This window comes from Aphelocoma coerulescens, chromosome 4A (genome assembly GCF_041296385.1).
Source record: "Aphelocoma coerulescens isolate FSJ_1873_10779 chromosome 4A, UR_Acoe_1.0, whole genome shotgun sequence".
NCBI lineage: Eukaryota > Metazoa > Chordata > Aves > Passeriformes > Corvidae > Aphelocoma > Aphelocoma coerulescens.
In genome coordinates, this window is record NC_091018.1 from 15,133,831 (window position 1) to 15,154,275 (window position 20,445).

Sequence of the window (20,445 nt, forward strand, 5' to 3'; positions counted from 1 at the left end):
CCTACTTAGTGAGGCACTAATGTCCTAATATAGATTTTCCGTTAATTCTAACACCATCAATTAGGAATCACCTGCTGGCTGCAGGCAGTGTGGTGGTCAGCACAGCACGCTCTTGTTTAGAGCTGTGCAGTGCTGAATGCTCACAGAACAGCTATTCTCTTTAAAAATTTGTAGGATCATGGAACTGTTCAGGTTAGAAAACACCTTTAAGATCATTGAGTCAAAACAGTTAACCCAGAACTATCAAGTCTACCAGTAACCCACGTCCCCATGCACCATGTCTACACCAAGATACTTTTAAATACCGCCAGGGAAGGTGACTCAACCAAGTCCCTGGGCAGCCTATTCCAGTGTTTGACAACCCTTTTGGTGAAGAAATTATTCCTAATCTCCATCTAAGCCTCCCCTGGTGCAACTTGAGGCCATTTCCTCTTGCACTATCACTTGTTACTTGGGAGAAGTAAAAAGAGCCATCCTTCGGCACATCCACACTCTTGCCCAACTTGGTGTCATCCACAAACTGACTGAGGGTACCCCTGATCCCCTTCAAGATCAAGGGGGCTTCAGATCATCAGTAAAGATATGAAACAGTACCAAGCCCTAGGGAACACCACTGGCGCCCAGCCCCAGCTGGATGTAACTCCATTCAGCCATTTGGAAGCACTTGCCTGAACAAAAGCATTCTATTTGCTGTGGAATACACTTGAGATGCAGGGCCAAGGCATCTCCTGGCACTCTCTGCATGAAGCAAAGAGACCAAAACTCTCCAGACAGGGATGTTGCAATCCCTCCCTGGACATGCAGCTGTAGATGCCTCGTGCTGTGCAACAGCATCAAGCTCAGTCACTGTGTCTGATCCAAAGCCCAGGACAGAAGGGCTTGGCCTCTTGGGTTTAAAGGCCACTGTCAGTGGCCCTGCCTGGGCACAGACCTGCTGACACCTCAGAGGTGCTGCAGGACTGACACCACAGCACAGCCTTGGGCTGATATGCACCGATGGCAACAGCTTTTGCTGCACATTTTCCAGCAGTGCCCTGCTATTACCTGTGCTCAACAACAGGCTCATGTGATACGTTCTTTTTCCAGAGCTAGAAATCACATTGATTTGGCAGCTTGTAGCTTTTTACCCAGCTTATGGGTTAGAGTTTAAGCATGTCCTAATGCACAAACGCTTTATTTTTAAGTCTCAAAACATCCTGGTTACCTGACTTGCCACAGTGTCTTTAATGCACAGAAGAGCTGAACTATACTAGATTAGGTCTGGGAGCAGTTAAAAATGATAAGTATCTGAGGTGACCAAGAGTATTTTGTTAGAGCCACTTACTACCAGCTGACGCACTTCTGCCAAATAAAGCACATTGTTCATTGGATTTACCCTGTTGTGCACAGCCATTATTACTGTGGTGAGTCTACTAAATCTCTGTATTTTGTGCTTTCTGTCGCTAGAGGTGGGAAACATTTCTGTAATGAAACCAGGGAAAATTTGTTTCATTGCCAGGCTGGAACCCGGGCCAACTTTGTAGAGGTTCACAACCCTTTCAAACGAGTAGGCAGAAATTCCAGTAAGCCAAGCTGTGATTTTTGATGGATCTGAGATCCTGAGTAGACTACACTCCATGGCAATGGATAAACTCTGCTTTGTTAAAAAAAAAATCTTTGAGATTACCCCACTGCCTCCCCATCCTGCATCAGGCTACTGCTCCATCTCCAGTGGTGCCATACACTGGATGGTGTTTGGTCTTTTTTTCTGTGGGGTGTGAATTCTCTTCCCATCTGACACAAATTTCCAGGGGATTAAGAGAAAACCATAGAATGAATAGCCCTGGGGAAGGCAGAGCACAAGCTGCCAATAGCAGCACCAGGCCTGTGACAAACCTTGGAGCCACTGGGAGCTCCCAGAGATAGATGGCAGCTCTGAGCCAGCTGGAGAGAGATTTTCTTCTGAGACTCCACACAGAGGGGACACAAGACCTGAGTGTGGACTGTGGTCTTTGTGTGTTGGGTCACAGGTGTCACAATAATGCTGTTATAACAAGGCCTTGTCACTCAGTCACTCTCACATGTCAAGTGCTTCCTGCTCTGAATAAAAGACAGAGATGTGCACTTTCAGAGCTTTCCTTCCTTATCTCCAAAGTTAGTGGGAAGAGACTGATCAGCTGGGTGTTATGTTAGAAGTGATGCTGACCTGAAGGCTGGGTTTCTGCTGCCTACTTTGTGGCCAGACAAGAATTTTCTCCTCCAGTCAAAACCCACTTATTCTCAATCCTGGACACCTAATAGCTCCTTTAAATAGCGAGGGAGATGTCATCACCTGCAGAGCACACACTTCATAGGGGTCTATTATAGGACAGGAATAAAAGGATAACTTCTGCTCCATGAAATGTTTATGTACAAGCCCCTTCTTAAGGAACAAAAGAGATGTTATGCTCCAGTGGTCTATTTGATCACTAAAACTTTATGTTAACATTTATGTATTTTTATTACAATACAAGGTTTCACTGACATTTAAATGCCTGGAAAAACTGGCAGATAATGAATAATTTAATTTAGTAGTTGCTTTTCCAGTGTTACAATATCTTTTCAATTTTTATTTAAAGTGATTTCTTATTTCATCACTTTAGTTTCTGTTTATAATCTATACTTAAATAGCTCTATACATGCATACTCAAAATAACTTTGAGTATTTGGGGTGTGTATATATACCTATCTATACCCCAAAATATTTTGAATTATTTGACAATATTTCACTTCAAGAAAAATGTTGGACTATTGGTTCTGCACTGATGGAGAACAAAGTCTGTTTGAAAATTCCAGTTCTTTGTGTGCTAAACTTCAACCCATCCTACAGTTTTACAGCTTTGTTTCCTTGGCATGTCTAATAGTCATTTCTTCTTCTGAACCACCAGAAAAGAGACCATTAACAATAATAATTTTCAACTAGAATTTAACCTACTCATATAAAGATGAAAAAACCCCCTTTGTTTTACCTGTATCTGGCTGTGACCAGGACAAAAGACAAGGAGAAATGTCAGCTGGCAACAGCCATTGCAAGATAAATACAAGGATGCAGCAGCAATGCACCTCCACTGCACAGCAGATCATGACTGCATTACCCTGACTTCATATCTGAGGTGAGGGTGTTTTAACATTAATATGAAGCCACTGATAATTGGCTAAGTGCCCTCGCATTTTCACCACTATTATACCTTCAGTTTTATTAAACAGCACTTACCATATATCAATGAAATATTCATTGGTCTTTCATTGCTGAACGAATCATTGAAAAATCATTGCAATGAAGGTTAACTTTACTTTGGCTTCCTAAAGTGACATGGTACTTGCTAGCTAATTAACTGATATTTTTATGGCCTTCATTTGGCTTGAGAAGCAAACTGTCAAAGAATTCAGCACTGACCCACCGTGTCTGATTTTAGACTTAAGGAGGCTTTGCACAGAGGAAGGTGTGATTCAGCTCTTCCTTCCTACCCACACTGGGTGGCTCACATGGGGATCTGACTTAGTCCAGTGGGAGCCCCTCAGCCCCACATGCCCAAGGCAGCTGTATGATCAAATTTGTAGCCCAGAACAGTTTCTACCTGATACATACTTGAAATATACCTGTAGCTCCCAAAACACTCATCCCACGACCTGTTCTTTGCCTTTAGAGGCACAAAACCACTTCCCCTCTTCTTGGAACCACTTGTTCCCAGACAAAAGTACTCAGCAGTAAAATACTCACTTTCCATTGCCGCCCCAAGGTGAGGGGGCCTGTGAGGCTTTTGAAGAGTTCTGTAAGTACAAAACCAAAATGTAAATACAGGTGATGCAAGTACATGAATACTGATGACACAAGGCTCAACACTTCCCCTTTTCCTTGCAAGAGCTACAGTGCATGGAGCAGAACAGCTCTGCACATCGGTCCCATAATTAAGTGGCTGGTGGATGATTGGTAGGTTCCAACCAGTAGCTTGAAAATCAGTTGATGAAAGAGGGAATAAGTTCCAGTAAAAGCAGATATAGGTCACAAAGAAGTGGTTCAATTACCACTGAAACTTATTCTACAAAGTAAGTTCTTCAGAGTGCAAATGACTGCTTATCTTTAGGGGGACCTTCAATATTTTAATAAGAAACAAAAATAATTTGGCTTGATGCTTTAATGAAATTGATCCCTCCCAAGTTGCTAGGGAAGGTGGCTTGGGATTCAGACAGTAGTATAAATAAAATTTTTAGTAAGGATCTGCTTGAATGCCTTTGTTTTTATATATTTTAGTTGCACAAATTGACTTTCCTTACCTGCTTACTCATTCTGCCTTTCACGTCTGTGTAGCACCTTGTAAAACCCTGTACAAAAAGATTGCCGAGCAACAATAAAGCCCAGGTTTTTCCAGCCTTGCTCAGACTGAGTGGTATCTTAGTTCCCATACAAAGTGGCAGTATCACAGCTGAGGCTATCTATGTGTGCCCTCTGAAAACAATCACTCAGCTCCCTTGCTGAGAAGCACGCACAGTGAAAATTCAATCAAGTTTTACAAGTTCTCTGCAAAGTATTACCCACATTATTACAACACTCATCTGGTTACTGTAATCGCTGTTTTGCATGGGAGGCACACAGATTCAGTGGAGCACAGAGAGTGCCCTTGACTTCTAAACCACAGCTCACAGCCCAGCATTTCTGACCAAAGCAGAAAACATTGTCCAAACCATAGCACTGGCCTGGCCTGGGCATTCCTGCACAGCAGCCACTGCTTGTCACTGAGGATGTGAGCATGACTTGGGGTGTTTCACAGCACAGAGCATATGGAGTATGTATTTTTGCCAGCCACACATATGTAGGAAAGAGGGAGATCCTAAACTGCTCTGGAATGTCTTCAGAAATGGAGAAGCTTTCATTGTTAACTTCTCATGTCTGGGGATTGTTCCCAACAGTGTCTGAAGACAAATAATAGATCTGTCAAGATTAAGACAAGATCTCAATTGGAAGCAGTTACTTGATAATGAAAATATTTACCAAAAATATTTCATTGACTACTGACATTTTAAAAACCATATAAATCTTCCTCAAACTTTCAGATGAAATATATCACAGGATGTCACTTTTTCTAATCAAAAAAGGTTTGATTTCAATTTAAAAAAATTATCACTTTGGTGGTATTTTACTGCAAGTTGTCTCTAAATTTCAAAAATTCTTTCATGATTACATGGTTTTATTCGGGTTTGAAATGTCAAAAATGTAATTTTGAAGCTTTTAATTGGAAATTAATCAGAACCAGTTCTGTCTATAAATGGTTTCAATTTGGACAAAGTGGCATTTGTGAAGAAAAATATAAAGAACAATTTGGCCAAAAAATTCCTCCCCAGCTCTGCTGTAAACAGTGGGCTGCTTTTCACAGTTAAAATTGTGTAAAATTTTGAGTAACAACTCTATCCAGTTAATCTGTTTCATTTGTATTACAGATTCTTGCTAGTGAACACAGAGAACATGGTGCAGCAATAAAAACTAACACATAGATAACAGCTCCCATTCTTTTCTTCTCTTTTCTCCTCCTGTGCCTTTATTACAGAAAGAACCTGAACATATAATCTGTATACACTCAAACACTGCTTCTAGCAAACGAGCTACAGTGCCCATGGCACACACACTGTAACATCAACTGAAACACTTAGCTTCAACTGGATGCTTATGCCCAGCATTCCTGATTTGTCTATTTTATTGCATTTTTATTTTTTTAATCTTATTTTAATTTACATTTAAAGACATTTTCTTATGCTGGGAGTAGTAAATATGTTCTTCATTTTACCTACTTGCACAGCTAGAGAAAATAAAGTGGCTTTAAGGCAAGAGAATCTCCCCTGCTCCTGCCTCTTTTTTTTTTTAAGAAATCATTACTTTCTGCAGAAAAGCTTTATTTGACTAATAATCCTTTTTTAAAGATACAATCTACATTCATTCTGGATAAAATCTGAAGTGGGTGGAATACATTTCATGAAAATGCTGAGGTTACAAACGTGTGTAGTTCAAATTTAATTTGTTGTGCAAATCCCTGACTGAAAACTCCAAAAGCACAACAGAGGCACTCCTAATGGTACAAGAGAGCCTCCATTTAAGCACAAGATTAGGACTAACATTACTGAAGTTGCACAGAGACACACACAGAGGAGACATTGGTAGCCAGGACTACGGCTACTACCATGACAGTATTGGAGTCTTACAGCAGAAGGAACATTTTACACCATTTACATGAACATAGGAAAACTGCAGTGTTAGAGGTTTTTACTGGTTTGCAGTACCAGTATGTCAAAGCCTGGAACAAATTCACAGAGGCTGAAAACACCAACAAAAAAAGACTGATGGGCTGACAAGCCAGTATAATTACATAATTATAGAATAATACGTAGTAATAAAGTAAAAGAATTAATGTATGCTTCAAACAGCATTAACCAGTGAAATATAAATATCAAAACCTCAGCAGAGCTGAAGAAAGATTCTATTTCTCTCTTAATCTAGGAACAGTGAGGATTTGTCATTCTTACTCTGGGTAAACAGCATTTGACAAGGTAAAACAAAACATCCCCAAGTCATGACCATCGGATCTCCACTCAGTTTAAGGTAAAGACAAACCTTCAAGATGTAGATAAGGTAATTGGAAGTTCCACAGGAATAAAAGGAGAAATCTCTGAAACTGCAATAAGCTTCAGGAAATCTCACTGAATCTAAAATCTAAACTTAACTAACTATAACCTAAATAATTGCTTTATTATGGTTCATTGGGGGTCAGTTCATAATCACTTGCACATTGAAACCTTGAAAGAACCAGAAACTTGCATAAACATTACATGGTGTTGAGAATAATGTTATTTTAGTAGAATTACAGAGCATGGTCCTTTGAATCAAGTGACTAATCCAAAAATCCCCCAAATCACTTCTGTCCCCACTCCCTGGTAGCCATCCTGCCTCCATTTCCCAGGGGAGGGGTTAAATGTGGGACTTTTAAGTCATGCAGTTACACTTGTGAGAGCTCTCAGTGCTGGTATGAATTTCATTTCACATCAATAAATTAAACAGAACAAAGATTACCTTAAAATATTCCATCAGAGATCTGGAGTACTTCATAGCATGGTCCTTCTTTAGTTTAAACATTCTCAAGTAGAGAAGTGATAAGCATCGGTAGCTGTGGTAATTAGGAAAGGATTATGTTAATTCCATTGCTTAATGAAACCTATAAACTGGAAAAAAAAAAAAAAAAGCTGACCTATTTTTTGCAGTTCTGGTCTAAGGTTACATTTTGAAACATAAGCAAATGCAGAAAGAAAAAAAAACTGGTCAAAAGCATTAAAATCCCATCTTGATAAGAGTATAAATTAGAAGAATAAATGTTTAGTCAGCTGCTGAAGAAATCCATTAGTTATCCTTTAATAGTTTAATGGAAAACAAGAATAATGATCTTCTGTAAGCTGCTTAAGTAATTCAGTACTTTTAAAGTCCTCCTTAAGATTTTAGCTGCTTCTCTCATGGTCACAAAGGGACTTACCATAAAACTGCTAATTTCTTGTCCCCTTCTGTGGCAGAAGAGCCTGTGAAATTCTTGAGTCTCATTGCATACCTTGTCAGAAAGGTGAGAGATAAGAAACTGAGAGTTAAGATGTTTACAAAAATAACAGTAACACCAAAAAACAACAGCCACAGAGATATTCTTCTCCAACTGCATGAGTTAATGGTCACAGTGTTCTGTAATGAAGAGATCAATGTAAAATTCAACAGAAAGCATCACTTAAAACCTGAAGGCCTAAAGTAAATCACCAACCAATTTTTGGGCCAACATGGTGAACTATTCTTGGGCATATTAATGATATTATATCCAACCAATTAGGCTGAGTCATGCAAACATTTGGGATGTGTTGAACAGAAGCATAAGATCTTGGCCCTGTATGTACTGAAGTGTAAAGTAATATATAATAAGGTTTTACATATAATACTTTGGGCTTGAAAAATATCTTCAAGATCCTTCTCATAAATTCTTCTTCAAAGCTTTTAATATATTTTGTACAGAAAATGGTTTTAAATACAGGAAAGGTCACGTTCACAGCTTTCTTAATTCTCGAGTTCATTCATTTATGAGTCTTGTGTACTTGGTCTTCCCTCTCTATTTAATTGCTGCCATCCAGCATTTGGATGATCAAGGACTGAATATTCCTACCTCCTCTGTCTTTGTTTTCCTTTAACTGAGCACACTCCATTCTGTGCATTAGTTTCTTGAAAATCAATTCATCGCATAAAATCATTGTTCTGAGCCCTAATGCAATTTCACAGGTACTTGTGTTGGAATAAGTAATAGGGTTCAGCGTTGCGTAAGAAAGTTTTAAGGTATCCAGGCAATCTCGATGAGTTCTCATTTACAAGGAGGTAATGGAGTGCAGGCAGCTGTGCTGCTCTCCCCTGCCTCGCTCCCACCACCCATCCTGAGCCCCAGCCTGCAGCTGCACCACCCCACCTGGAGTCTTCCTCCATGTCCTGTCCCACCTGCTCTTGGGAACCGTGGTTCTAGTCAGACTGGATGAATGTGTTCAAGCACAAAGATCTATGTCTCTTTGGGATTTTACCATTACCATTAACTTAAAACAGATTTGACAGTCAGATCTCTGATATTCCCCATCTCTTTGATGCTCCACTTGCTTTCACAAATAGGTGTCTGATGCAGATAGTCAGGGCAGACACCACTAATGCAAAAGGGGAAAATTGTGCTTCTGATGAAGGGAGGAGTAAAAGTGAGAAAAATCTCCTTCTATTTGTTATCTCACAGTAAAAATCTATGTTAATATTAGCAGCTACACTGAGAAAGCGTTGTGCGCACAGTCACATACTTTGTACATCCAGCACCCACTGTAGCCCACAAGAACTGGTTTTTTGTCCATGGAGTTTTACTGAGCCTGTACCAGCCTGCTGCTCACCTGGGCAATCACCTTTTGTCCAGGTCTGGCCACTGACAGCAATTAAATGGACAAATCAGTCTCACTGGCTGCTACAGGATGCTGCATGCAACAATTGGTGAATTAAACTCTACCTCTGGTGGTAGGTGATGGAATTAATCTCACATGACTTAAGCTGTTTATATATTGGAGATCTACTATAACAAATTCTCCAGATTCTTCTACAGCCAAAAGCAGTTCCAGAAGGAGTTCAGCTGCTGCTTCCATGGCAAGATCTATTTGTCCCAGAGCCTGCAGCAGGACTGTGCCAGGAGCAGCAAGGCAGCAGGGCTGTTGATGCTCAGGACTGCCAGTCACTCCAGGACACAGCCGTGCCCTCACCTGACTCCTGCCCTTTTGTGAGCCACTCCTGGGGCTGCCGTTCCCTGATTGAAGTGGTTCACGTGTTGGGGCTCCTGGGTAAACAAGCTTTTTGGTCTGTGCACTCAGAACAGACAGACTGCTGGACTGAGCAGCAACACTTTCAACTGGGCTGTGTGATTTTCTTAAAAAATCAAAAACAAACTCAGGCTCCTGTGAAGAAGCGCTCCCCTCTTTACAGAATATTTCTTTAAATACAATTTATTCTGCCATGCAGCTGCAGCTGTGTAGTTCAGAAGACGCTGTCAGGCTGCAGGATGATTTGGGCACAGCAGAGCAGAGGCAGGTGGCTCCTTTTCCAAGTCCTCTGCTCTCCAGGGTTTAACATGGATCAAGTGTTGAGTGAACATAATTTTTTTCTTGAGTGATTTCTTTAGATTTTCTTCTTCTCTTTATGAAGTGTAGAATGTAAAAAACATGTTTTTAAATATTTAACAGGCATATTATTTACCTGAGAGTAAGAGCTTAAGATTTGATACATTTTATTATGCAAATACCTCAATATTCAAAATGTAAAACATGCATTATCTTGGCAGTCCCTAATAGCTAATCTGGCATGTTATAAAAACCACCGTTGACATATAAAAAACCAAATATTTAGAGCCTGATTTGCCTCTTCTTCTTTCTCTTGTGCAAACTGCCAGTAATTACACTGACATTAACAAGGATATTCCCAGCATACACTGGGGAAAGCAAAGGTGCATCACAGTGAAGAGGAAAAATCCTGTTCTACTTACAGGTAAATCTAATCCTGCTTGATTTCACTTTGATAATTTGCTCAAGTAAAGCAAACTTAGTTACTCAGGAGACTATTATTTCTATGGAGCCAACACCGAAACAGATATAAGGAACAGTAGCAGATTTTAGAATAATAACTCAGACATTTTATTAGTATGTAAAGGCTCTCTCATCCATATTCTAGCCTACGAACCTACTGTATTAAACTGTATTAAAATTAATTCAGCTGGTTCCCATCCCTTTAACATTAAAAATACATTGTTTTCAAGACAATATATGCAGAAGCTTCCTCTCTGGCTATGATCGTATGTCCCAAGTTTCAGCTTTTCTCTTTTTTAACAGCCAAGTTATAAACCTCTAAAACCAGGGTTTGTAATAGAAATCCTGATAGACTCCCTTTAATGTTTTGAATTATAAAACTACACCTTTTAAAAGACAAGTGTCATTGCCAAACAGTGAAATTACTATACTTTACTTCCACCCACTACATTTCAATTTTAATTTTATGAATATTGCAAATTATAACACTCACATTATAACCTCTAAAGGGGATAATTTATAAAAGCAGTGTCCATCAATTATAAATTTTCCATGACATTAATAAAATGGCAAGAACTAATTATGATGACTTCTGAGATGAAGATGCCTTGGACAAATCATTAATACGTTGAAATGGTATTTTTTAAAACATAGCAGGTTCTAATTATGACTGAAATGAGATGATGAAAACGATCACAGAAAGGACATTAACCTGATGAGTTCCACAGTCTCTGAGTACATGGTGTATGGAGATTTAGCTTCTAATGGATCTCGCTCCATAGCGTTCCCACACTCGATGAAGGAGAGGGCAGCATCAGCATAATTCACTGCTTTACCGAACTTCTCCAGCTGAAATGGGAATGACACTGTCAAAAAAATCCTTCAGCTTTGATTTCAAGGTAGGCAGATTATTCTACAAAGCAACACCAGCATCAGGATGAAAGCAAAGCGACACCGGTAGTTAAGAATGAATTCATACAGTAATTAAGGCAGGGACTCTGTTTTCACCAAATCTTTTCAGAGTAGTATGTGACTGGATGCTCCACAGAGGAAAGTCAGTGTATATCCACTGACAACAGGGATTTACACAGGCAAGAAAGAGTACCAAGCATGTTTGTGCACATCCATATTGCTCCTGACAGATGAACTAAGTTTGAATGTCACTATGCAAGGGTTAAGTAACAACCCCATGCCATTTGACTGATGTCATATTCTGTGTTAACTGTTGGTCAAAAAAAAAAATCTCATCACTTACATGATGAGTGAAAGAGCAGGAAAAAAAAAAGGGAGACAATATAGCACTGCTTAATATTTCATTTAACTGGGATTTTATTGCAAAAGGTTTTAGCCCTCATAATGGTTGTGATTAAACTGACTTAGACATACTGATTTCTTTTTTTATGTGTAATGAATATTATATATGACATTTTTATAGTACGTACTTTATAATAGTATTTAACATTTTCAGTTTTTGATAGCTGAATGTAAGAATTCTACTAATGTGGCATTTGCTATAGGACATCCAATATACTTTAAATAATTTTAAAATGTCTTTCTATGTCTCTATCAAAATATTTTTGATGCATCTGCATATGTTTCCATTCACAAAACAGAAGACTATTCTAGCAACATATTAAGCATAGCATTTATTATTAGTCCAAGATAACTGTATACTTATCTTTGTGGCTCCTTCTGAGCCATAACTAGTTCTCTCTGCACACACCTTTAATTTCAAGTTCTGCTCTTGTGCATTGATTACGTACAAAGCCTTTGTATAATTGACAGGTATTAACAGAAGGATCAGAAAAGGGGAAATGTTTCTGACTGCTCTCTCTCTGTTCCAGTGGCTGCTTCTCAGCATATTCTTCAAATTCCTTTTTTCACTTTGAAAGAATTTCCATTCATTTTGGAAGACAAAAAGTCTTCCAAAGATGACTTTTTGTGGTATGGAAAAAAGAATCTGGCTGCAAGCAGATTTAGTACAGACACAGAGTTTGAGCCAGCAATGGGATCCGATTCTCTGGAGTAGGTGGAATTATTCCAGCTCGTCACGTCTCAGACAGGGACACAGTGAGGTCTCCAAGATCTCTTCCATATGGTACAGCCAGTTGCCACTGCAGCAGCCCACCCAAATTAGCTGATCCCTTACTGCAGCTCCAGACAAGGAGAGGTTTCCATGGGGTCGCTCCCGTAAGACATGAAATGTCCTGCCCTTCACCAGAAATCTATTTTCTCTACAAGCTCAGGAACAGCGCTGCCACAAATCCCATTAACATTTGCTGACACATTTTGAGGTCACATGCATTATCTTTCTAGCCACTGCAACACATCTTTCAATGTTGCCTGTGCTCTGTCATGTCAGCACCAAGTAACTAGCAGCAATTGTTTCCATAGGACAAGTAACACTACAGGATTGCACACCAAATGTGTTACATGGAGATAATTTGTGTGCAGCTGCACTGGGTGGGAAAAAAAAAAAGACTTGAGATCTAAATAGCAGAAGGAAGAAGCAGATACTTTGTTCATGGATATTTATGCCTGCCAACAAGTTGATCACAGCGGATGGCCTCACATTGGGGCACTCGGGGTGTCAAATGGCAGGTGACAGGCAGGGCCTGCCCACGGCATCAGTGGGATGTGCTGTGCCTGCTCCTCTTAGTGCTGCTTGAGAAACACCCCTGATCCTGCAGGCACAGCCAAAGGTGAGAGCAGGGGAGATGGGACAACACCTTGTGAGTGTGTCCGGCTGCAGAGGGAGGGGAATTGACAGAGCGTGTTGAGATCATCGGGAGCCTGAGCCTGTAAATATTTGCTAGTGTGGAGCAGGTATCCCTGTGCCAGCACCATGTGTGTTTTGTTTAAATGTCACCCAGCTGTGGGAGGTGTTGTGAGCCTGCAGATGCCAGGCTGTGGCTGGATGTGCTCTGCCGAGCCGGCTGGAAGCCATCAGGCCACCTCCTGTAAATGGGCACATTGGGAGGGATGACTGTCACCTTGCTGACAGTCAGAACAGGTGCCAAAACCCTGAACCCCCCACACACAGAAAACACACACGGAAACACTGTGCCCTGAGCCAAAACAGAGCCAGGAGAGCTGAAGCAGACAGCTTGAAATGTCAGCTCTCCTTCAGCTCACCGATGGCAGAGACACTTTTTTGTTTGGCTAGTTTGCTTTTTTAAAACACAGCATGTGATTGTCTTGGGGTGGAATTTTTTTGGACAAACACAGATTTATAAGCACAAAATCTCTAATGTGGAATGACAGAATATACCTGCAAAATAATAAAGTTTGGAGGTGAATAATCACCCAGCTCTTTGAGGGGCAAAGTGAACGGCCACACTCCATTTTAGACATTTTAGTTAAATTAAGTTGAGGAGTCAAGTTCCACTAAGCCTGCCTAAATGAGCCACTGTTCTGCACCCTATGTAACATAGAGGAGCAAAGTCCCTACCTACAAAACAAATGTTTATTAAGGACACTTCAGAACTGGCAATAGTTTGTGCAGAACAAACCACGGTAGAATATAATCTGTCAGATTATGTAGTTTTATAAAAATAAAAACACTTGGCAAAATTAGGCCAACCTAACTGGAATTTCATCTGGGGTAAAGCCAGTGAAAAAGCTTTCCCAGCATTGAAATACCTCACTGCCAGATTTTTTGGGAATAAGTGTTTTGAGACTTTATCGGCCTAAAACCATGCAATAAAAATGAATGCACTACATAAAAATGAATTGTTTCAGATTTTAAACAATTGGATGGGAAATATCAAACAGTTTTACCACATGATAATGGGGTGTGGGGTGATTTGCCTGTCTTTCTGCTATGGAATATTTCAACACTTCTGTTTCAGGCTCAAAGTGAATAGGAAAAACCAATTTCAAATACACATCAACTTCAATAAAACCATCTTACATACTTCATAAACAGCATGATTGTTGCTCCCCCTTGGAAGAAACACCAGCTATTGTAAGCAGTTCTTTTTTTGGGAACTAAAACTTAAAAGTTAGGAATGGTGCTCAGGCTTTAACTTGTGCACAGTGTGTTTATGGAGCACAAACTGAAGCACATTTTAGTCAATAGCAGTGTTCCTCTTGGTTTGAGAGGCTTTAGATCATGGGCAGAATGCCCATTTTTTAACACAGAGTTCCACAGTGGAAAGAGACAAAAAAACCCAAAACCTGTGACAACCTACCAATGCATCTGCTTTATGCTTCAGCTTCTTAGCCTCTTGCATGTAATAATCTGCATTGTGAAGCCTAAAGAGACATAATCAATTAATTGAAGTCTTTGCTTTCATACAGTTGGAGAAAAACTTTTGAAAAAATTGCTGACTGCAAAAAAGAACAATTTTGACATATATGCCCCCTTATCTCTTTAAATCTTAACCTGATATCAATCTGAAGCTGCTGTATGCAGAGATATGATGGCTGACCAGAATGTAAAATAAGTAGCTATAGAAACTGGCCACCCAAAGGACCCATTAATGTGTGCTGAACAGAGGAAAAGGAAAAATATTTTAAACTAATTAAGTATAAGAAGTTTCCATTAGAGGAGCTAAATAAAAAAATGAAGAAGAATTACCATGAACCAACATTCATGATCTGAAAACATTTATCAACAGAATCTTCATTAATCAGTGACAACAGTTCATTTGCCAAGATTAAAACTGTGTGTGCCTTTGTGCAGCACTATCCACACAGGTGCCCAATGCCAGCACTGTAATCAAAGCTATTCTCTTTCACTGGGACCTCTGCTTGCACGAAAATCCCAATCACAGAGCACAAAGTCAATAAAACTTACACATCATCAAATGTTATTTTGGGTCTTCTGGGCTCAGAATTCCCATTGGAAAGCGTTGGCATTGCAGACCAGATGTCTGGTTCTAGATGGCTGGTGTCAAGAAGAGTGTTGGCTGTGGGTGTATTGTGAGATTCTTCCTCCTAGGAAACACAGGACTGTTACTCACAGTTCAACCAAACACCTTCCAACAATGTAAGTGCTCACCCTCCCTGCCAAAAACCCTTCCCAACAAGCACAAAGCAGCCCTCATCTATACCCATCTACATTCATGTCACCTCACCAAACCACCCTTCTTTTCTTTGTAACAGGAGGCTAAGAGATGAATTAGGGAGTGTGACTCCATTTCTGAGCTCTCACCTGAACTCAGTAACTCACAGTTTTACCTGTAAATTTTAGGTGTTACTGACTATAGATACTGGTTAAAGCAAGGGTGGGGAGATCTAATGTGCCAGGGCTAGATGCAAACTCAACTTCCTTCAAGGTGTATCACACTAATGAAACCTTTTTTTTCTACATTATTAGGAACTAACTGTTAATGTGACTGAAGAGTCTGTCTGGATTTCAGCAGGGAGCAATTTCCTTACTCTTGCTACAGAGAGAATGAAAAGCACAAGTCAGGAGTTGTGACTTTGCAACGATTAAAACCAGAAACATAACAGAAGATTTTAAATTGGGCACTTGAATTTGCATGCTTGGTCCCCAACCAGATAAACTAAATTACAGATGAACCAATGAACTAGGGAAAGAAGTCAAACATATTTTAGGGGAAAATATTTCATGTATCAAGATAATAGATCAACCAAGGATAAATCTGACTAGAGATGCTGGGATGAGAGGAAGAGACCCTGCTGTTTACATAGCACTGTTTATTTGCTGACATATGCAGTTCATTTTGGCATTGATTTCAGTTGAAGGCGTGTGTATTACTGGCGCAGCTTGAAGTGACACAATGATATCAGAAAGCAACAGGGATGAATGAATAAGGTGAAGTGATTTGTCACCTACAATCCAATGCAACTTGTGAGTTTTACTATTACAGTGCAGGGTAACAACCTCTCTCAAAGTGGTGAACTGTGAAAAATGGGGCTATGCATGGCCTTTTCTGTGGCAGAATTTTATACTTGCCTTTTAATTTTGACAGTGATACTGAGATACAGTTTGATACTATAAAAGTAAGGATGTGTTTGAAACTCCAGAGGAAGGACTATTTTTTAAAATGAGCCAAAACCCTGGAGTTTCCCTGTTTAACCTAAAAAGAGGATAACAAACTAATACGAAATTTTATGTTTTTTTTCAGTGAACTTGCTATGGAGTTTTGGCTATTTTTGTGTATTTTCAGCAAAAAACCCCACCTGAATCTGGTGAAAAGCAAGCAACAAAGAACTGTCTCTGTGAGAACTATTGATGGGGAGAGGGCCCTAACAGAGTGATAATTTTCTGGGGGGGGGGGAGGGAAATAAACCCTATTTACACAGTGTCTAAAAGCTTACACCTAATTAATGGAGCTTAGGTGTAAATAAACCTGACAGTTGTGAGCCTGCAAACCTAAGAGAAGTTATTAACATGCTGAGTGTACTATGGACAGGTAGTGTTTTGTTATATTGCTATTGTCTGTTTAGTTTAGGTCATAATATTCAGTATGACTACAGTGCTTAATTCTGGCTGAGAATTCGGGGCAGTTATTCAGGTGATACTCTGGAAGCTTTATTTTCAAAATGTGTATGTTGCAGCTACAGAGTTAAGGGACTAACTGCAGCTAGTTGGTGGCTGCAAAGGCTCTTCTCTGAGGCTCAGGGTCCAAGTGCTTTAGGGAATGATAGACAACACCAAGTAGATGCCTTATGCTGATCTAAAAATGGAGCTTGCAAGAGCTGTTTATGCCTGGCTCTGCAAAGATCCACTCCCCTTGAGTGGGGCTACATAAGCACTTAGGAATAGGTACTGTGTGGAAAAAAAAAACCCTAACAGAATAAAGCTGAATTAATTTCATTTTATCTTGTTCACCTCCACCAGCTGAGGCTGGTTACTTACACAGATTCCTTTGGGGTTTGAAGAAGATTTATTTTCATTTTTTCTGTGTTTAGACACAGAGGAGGAAGAGCTGCTGGTCTGTGAGGTGTTTGTGACAGTGGGCTCCTGGCTGAAGGAGCTGTTGTCACTGCTGTGCCGCCGGTGCACAGGCTCGTCCAAGAGTGGGGACAACGGAGGAGGGAACAGCTTCTCTTCTCTTTTCTTTGTCACCTTCTTCACCGAGCTACTGCTGCTCCTGGGACACAGAGATAAACCAGTTGCACTTCAAAAATATTGGTTAATCCCCCACAGCACAAAACTCTAGATTTTATTTACTGGGAAGCCAGCTCTGCCCTCCAATCTGTCCTGCAGTCCCGTGCCCTCCTTGGTAAGGCACAAGGGGACAGCAGTGAAAACAGAAGAGCTGCCTCTGCCTTTTCAATGACTGCAGAAACCTTCTGCTTTGGAGGACAACTTGCAGTCCATTAGTACAAATTGCACCCAATTTAAATGCTAATTTGAGTCAGTCTTTATTTGAGAGGTCATAGAGGTTCTGACTCAGCAAAGTGCTGGAAAGTTTTATGCACAGGGTTAGTTCCTTTGACATCAAGTATGACTATTTATGTGTTTAACATTAAGCATCTTTTTAAGAGGTGGATTAGGGCCCACATAAGCAACCTTTGCAAAAAAACCCAAACAGCACATGGCAGCATATGAACCAAAAACAGAATTTATAACAACTATAAAATGATAACCATAACAAGATAAAAATTATTTAACCTCTAGAATAAAACCAATGTTCAGCACTATATTAAAATGATACATTGTAGCTGGCAAAAGCCCTTGAGCAAATATTGGTTGATGAATTGAACGTGATTCAGAAAATGAATGTGGTTTTGACATGAAATCTCAAGTAATATGATAAACTATTGTCTGTTTTATGTACAGAAATTGTTAGCTGGCTAGAAACAGCAGCTGTGATGCACAGTAAAAACAGAAAAAAACCCTGGTAGACTTTTCTCCACTTAAATTCATCAAAAAAGAAAAAACCAAACCAAACACCTCACTGACTGCTTAATATGTTACTCTACTCATAGATTTTTATTTCAGGTTCTGTCCCAGCTCAGTCAATGAAGACAACCTGAATTTTAATCTTTTGTTAGACATCTAATATTGTACTACATGATCATTTACTTTTCATGATTATTGACTAAAATTTCAATAACAAATCAAGTCAACAAGAATTTATGTTTTGTTCCCACTTTCGGTCACTGTCAGGAATTATAGATCTACTTTGCCTCAAAGTAACCTGGGAAAGAGGAGAAGGCGACCCAGGTTTCCTTACTTCTCATTTTGGTGCTCTCTCTCATTTCAGTCTGGCCTTTTCTGCAGTTTCACTGACAGTATCAGTATCTACACCTTGGTCACTGCCCTACTTGGGACCTTTGATGATACAGAAATATTTTAGGGTTATCTGTGAAACCACAGAGTGAAATCAAACAAGCCCCTCATGTTTTAAAGCTCCTCTACCCAAAACTACTTTAATTCAGCTGAAGCAGAGTTAAAAATATCTTATTTGAAACCCACTGATATTAAAGATCTTAGACTGAAGAAATAAAACAAGCTCAAATTCATATTGCCTTACTAGGATGGATGCTGTCCTGCTTGGAAAACACATGGGTCTGAAGAAGATCAAAGACAAAGAACCATGTTGGAGTAGACTGGCAGTTCTTCAAGGAGATGGATTTTGTGCACATGTGGTCCTGCAATATGTCCTCCAAAAGGTCTCACTCAAAGCTCCATCTGTTCGCTTTCTGACCCCCAAAGGGCATTTTGGAACTCAGACAAGCTACCATAGTTATAGCACAGCAACACTCTGAACTTTTTCCAGAGGAAAGTTTTCCAGAGGAGGGTGAGCACTGCCCTGACAAAGCCTGCAAGTGTTCTCGGATTGTACAGCAGCAAAGACACAGTTAATGAAACACCTGGGAGCAGAACCCAAACCCTCTGCCTCCCAAGCACATGGCCTGCACAGGGCACCCTGAACATGCACTCAGGGGTGGGAACACAGAGCAAAGTGGTTTTCTGTGCCACTGTGCACGGAGCAGTTTGGAGCTCTTCACTGTTTTAAACTTCACCAGTTCACTTCATCTTTGGGCTCGGACATAAGATGGGGCAAACCAAGGAACAGGTGCAGCTACTCAACTCTGGCACATAAATCATTCTGTGGGTTGGAAGAATTAACCACAAAAGAAAAGGCACTGGAGGATATTTCTTCTATGTAACTTACATTTAACTCCACCCCCCCAACAATACAGTTTTAATTGTCTGTTGGTTTTTTCTTTCTTTTCTTCCCCTATCGGCCACTTAATCCTATGAGTTTTTGCAGGAATTAAGCCGATAATTTATTTAGCAATGTTACCTCCCTTAGATTTACGCTAAAGCATTTATGTTAACAATAACCTCCATGAAATAGGTTGTTACCAGCAGTTAACCAGATTGTCACTTTGCTTTGGGCTGTTAATGGCCTAAGAAACTGGTCTTTGATTGCAGGAATCGCTAATTTTGAATGAATTTATTGCAATAATTACTGAGACTCAATGGTTTAATTTGCTGACATGATTGTTAGTTAAAATATATTTAAAATCTAGGGAGAAACACAATAAAAGTGCACGGAAAAACTACAAGCAGAACTGATGGTCTTGTGGCTGCAGGGTTTAATTTTTTGTGTCTAAAAAAGGCCAATTATCAAAGAAGGAGAAGGTTCCCCATCTGCTTTTTTTTTCCCCCAGCCTGGTTTCTTTTAGGGTAGAAAGCAAGCAAGCAAGTAGGCAACAAGAGGTCAGTGCATGAAGAAGGGAGAATTTCCAGCTACTCTCATGTTTCAAGCTGCCTTTCTTTGCCCTTTCTTTATCCACTCCTTGTGGTATGCAGTGGTGTCTCTGGCCTGTTAGTGACACAAAGCCACTGTCTGTACCAGACACTTGGCTTTCCTTTGCCTCTACTCCCCTGGCCCACAATGAAATGCTGCACATTGATGGTGTATCTGACTTTCTGCACGGGGCTTGCAGGGAAAGGTCACTCCCACATTAGCCTGGACCATATGGCAGCACCTGAATGGAGCTAAAGTCATTGTCATAGATGTAAAGGCTGCCTGTGCCATGAAGGAACCCCAATGAATGCTGCTGTGGCTACCCAAGGGATCGACTTATACATATTGCCAAATAAGGTGCATCTTCAACTAAAGGTCAAACAAAAGGGAACAGGAAATTTCAAAAAACAGAAATGCAGAAATGCTTGTCTCAGACAGATTTCTAGCAGGCCTGCTAGATGGTGGGCATGTTTCACTGGTACGAGTCCAGTTTGACTCACAGTTTGCACCAGCAAACAACTCCCTGTGTTGTTACAAAAAGCCAAACACTGGTGGGTAGTGCTCTGTCTGGACTGGGTCTACCACTCAAATATTCAGATAGAAATGGTATTTAGCAGCACATCAAATTAGTGCTTAAATT

The 20,445-nt window shown here is 40.1% G+C and overlaps 1 protein-coding gene across 10 annotated transcripts in view; it reads right to left on the reverse strand.

Moving 5' to 3' along the window:
- Positions 1-20,445, reverse strand: part of AFF2 (ALF transcription elongation factor 2) — a 446,304-nt gene that overhangs the window by 14,490 nt on the left and 411,369 nt on the right. For 9 of the 10 annotated variants that reach the window (XM_069015464.1, XM_069015466.1, XM_069015463.1 and 6 more), the window contains 8 exons: positions 16,955-17,189; positions 14,924-15,063; positions 14,316-14,379; positions 10,835-10,971; positions 7,530-7,601; positions 7,076-7,169; positions 4,294-4,341; positions 3,740-3,789 (listed from right to left, as the gene is read on the reverse strand). In XM_069015464.1, the coding sequence (XP_068871565.1) occupies positions 3,740-3,789; positions 4,294-4,341; positions 7,076-7,169; positions 7,530-7,601; positions 10,835-10,971; positions 14,316-14,379; positions 14,924-15,063; positions 16,955-17,189 (840 nt within the window). The remainder of the gene's footprint in view (positions 1-3,739; positions 3,790-4,293; positions 4,342-7,075; positions 7,170-7,529; positions 7,602-10,834; positions 10,972-14,315; positions 14,380-14,923; positions 15,064-16,954; positions 17,190-20,445) is intronic. The other variant, XM_069015467.1, reaches the window with a different exon arrangement.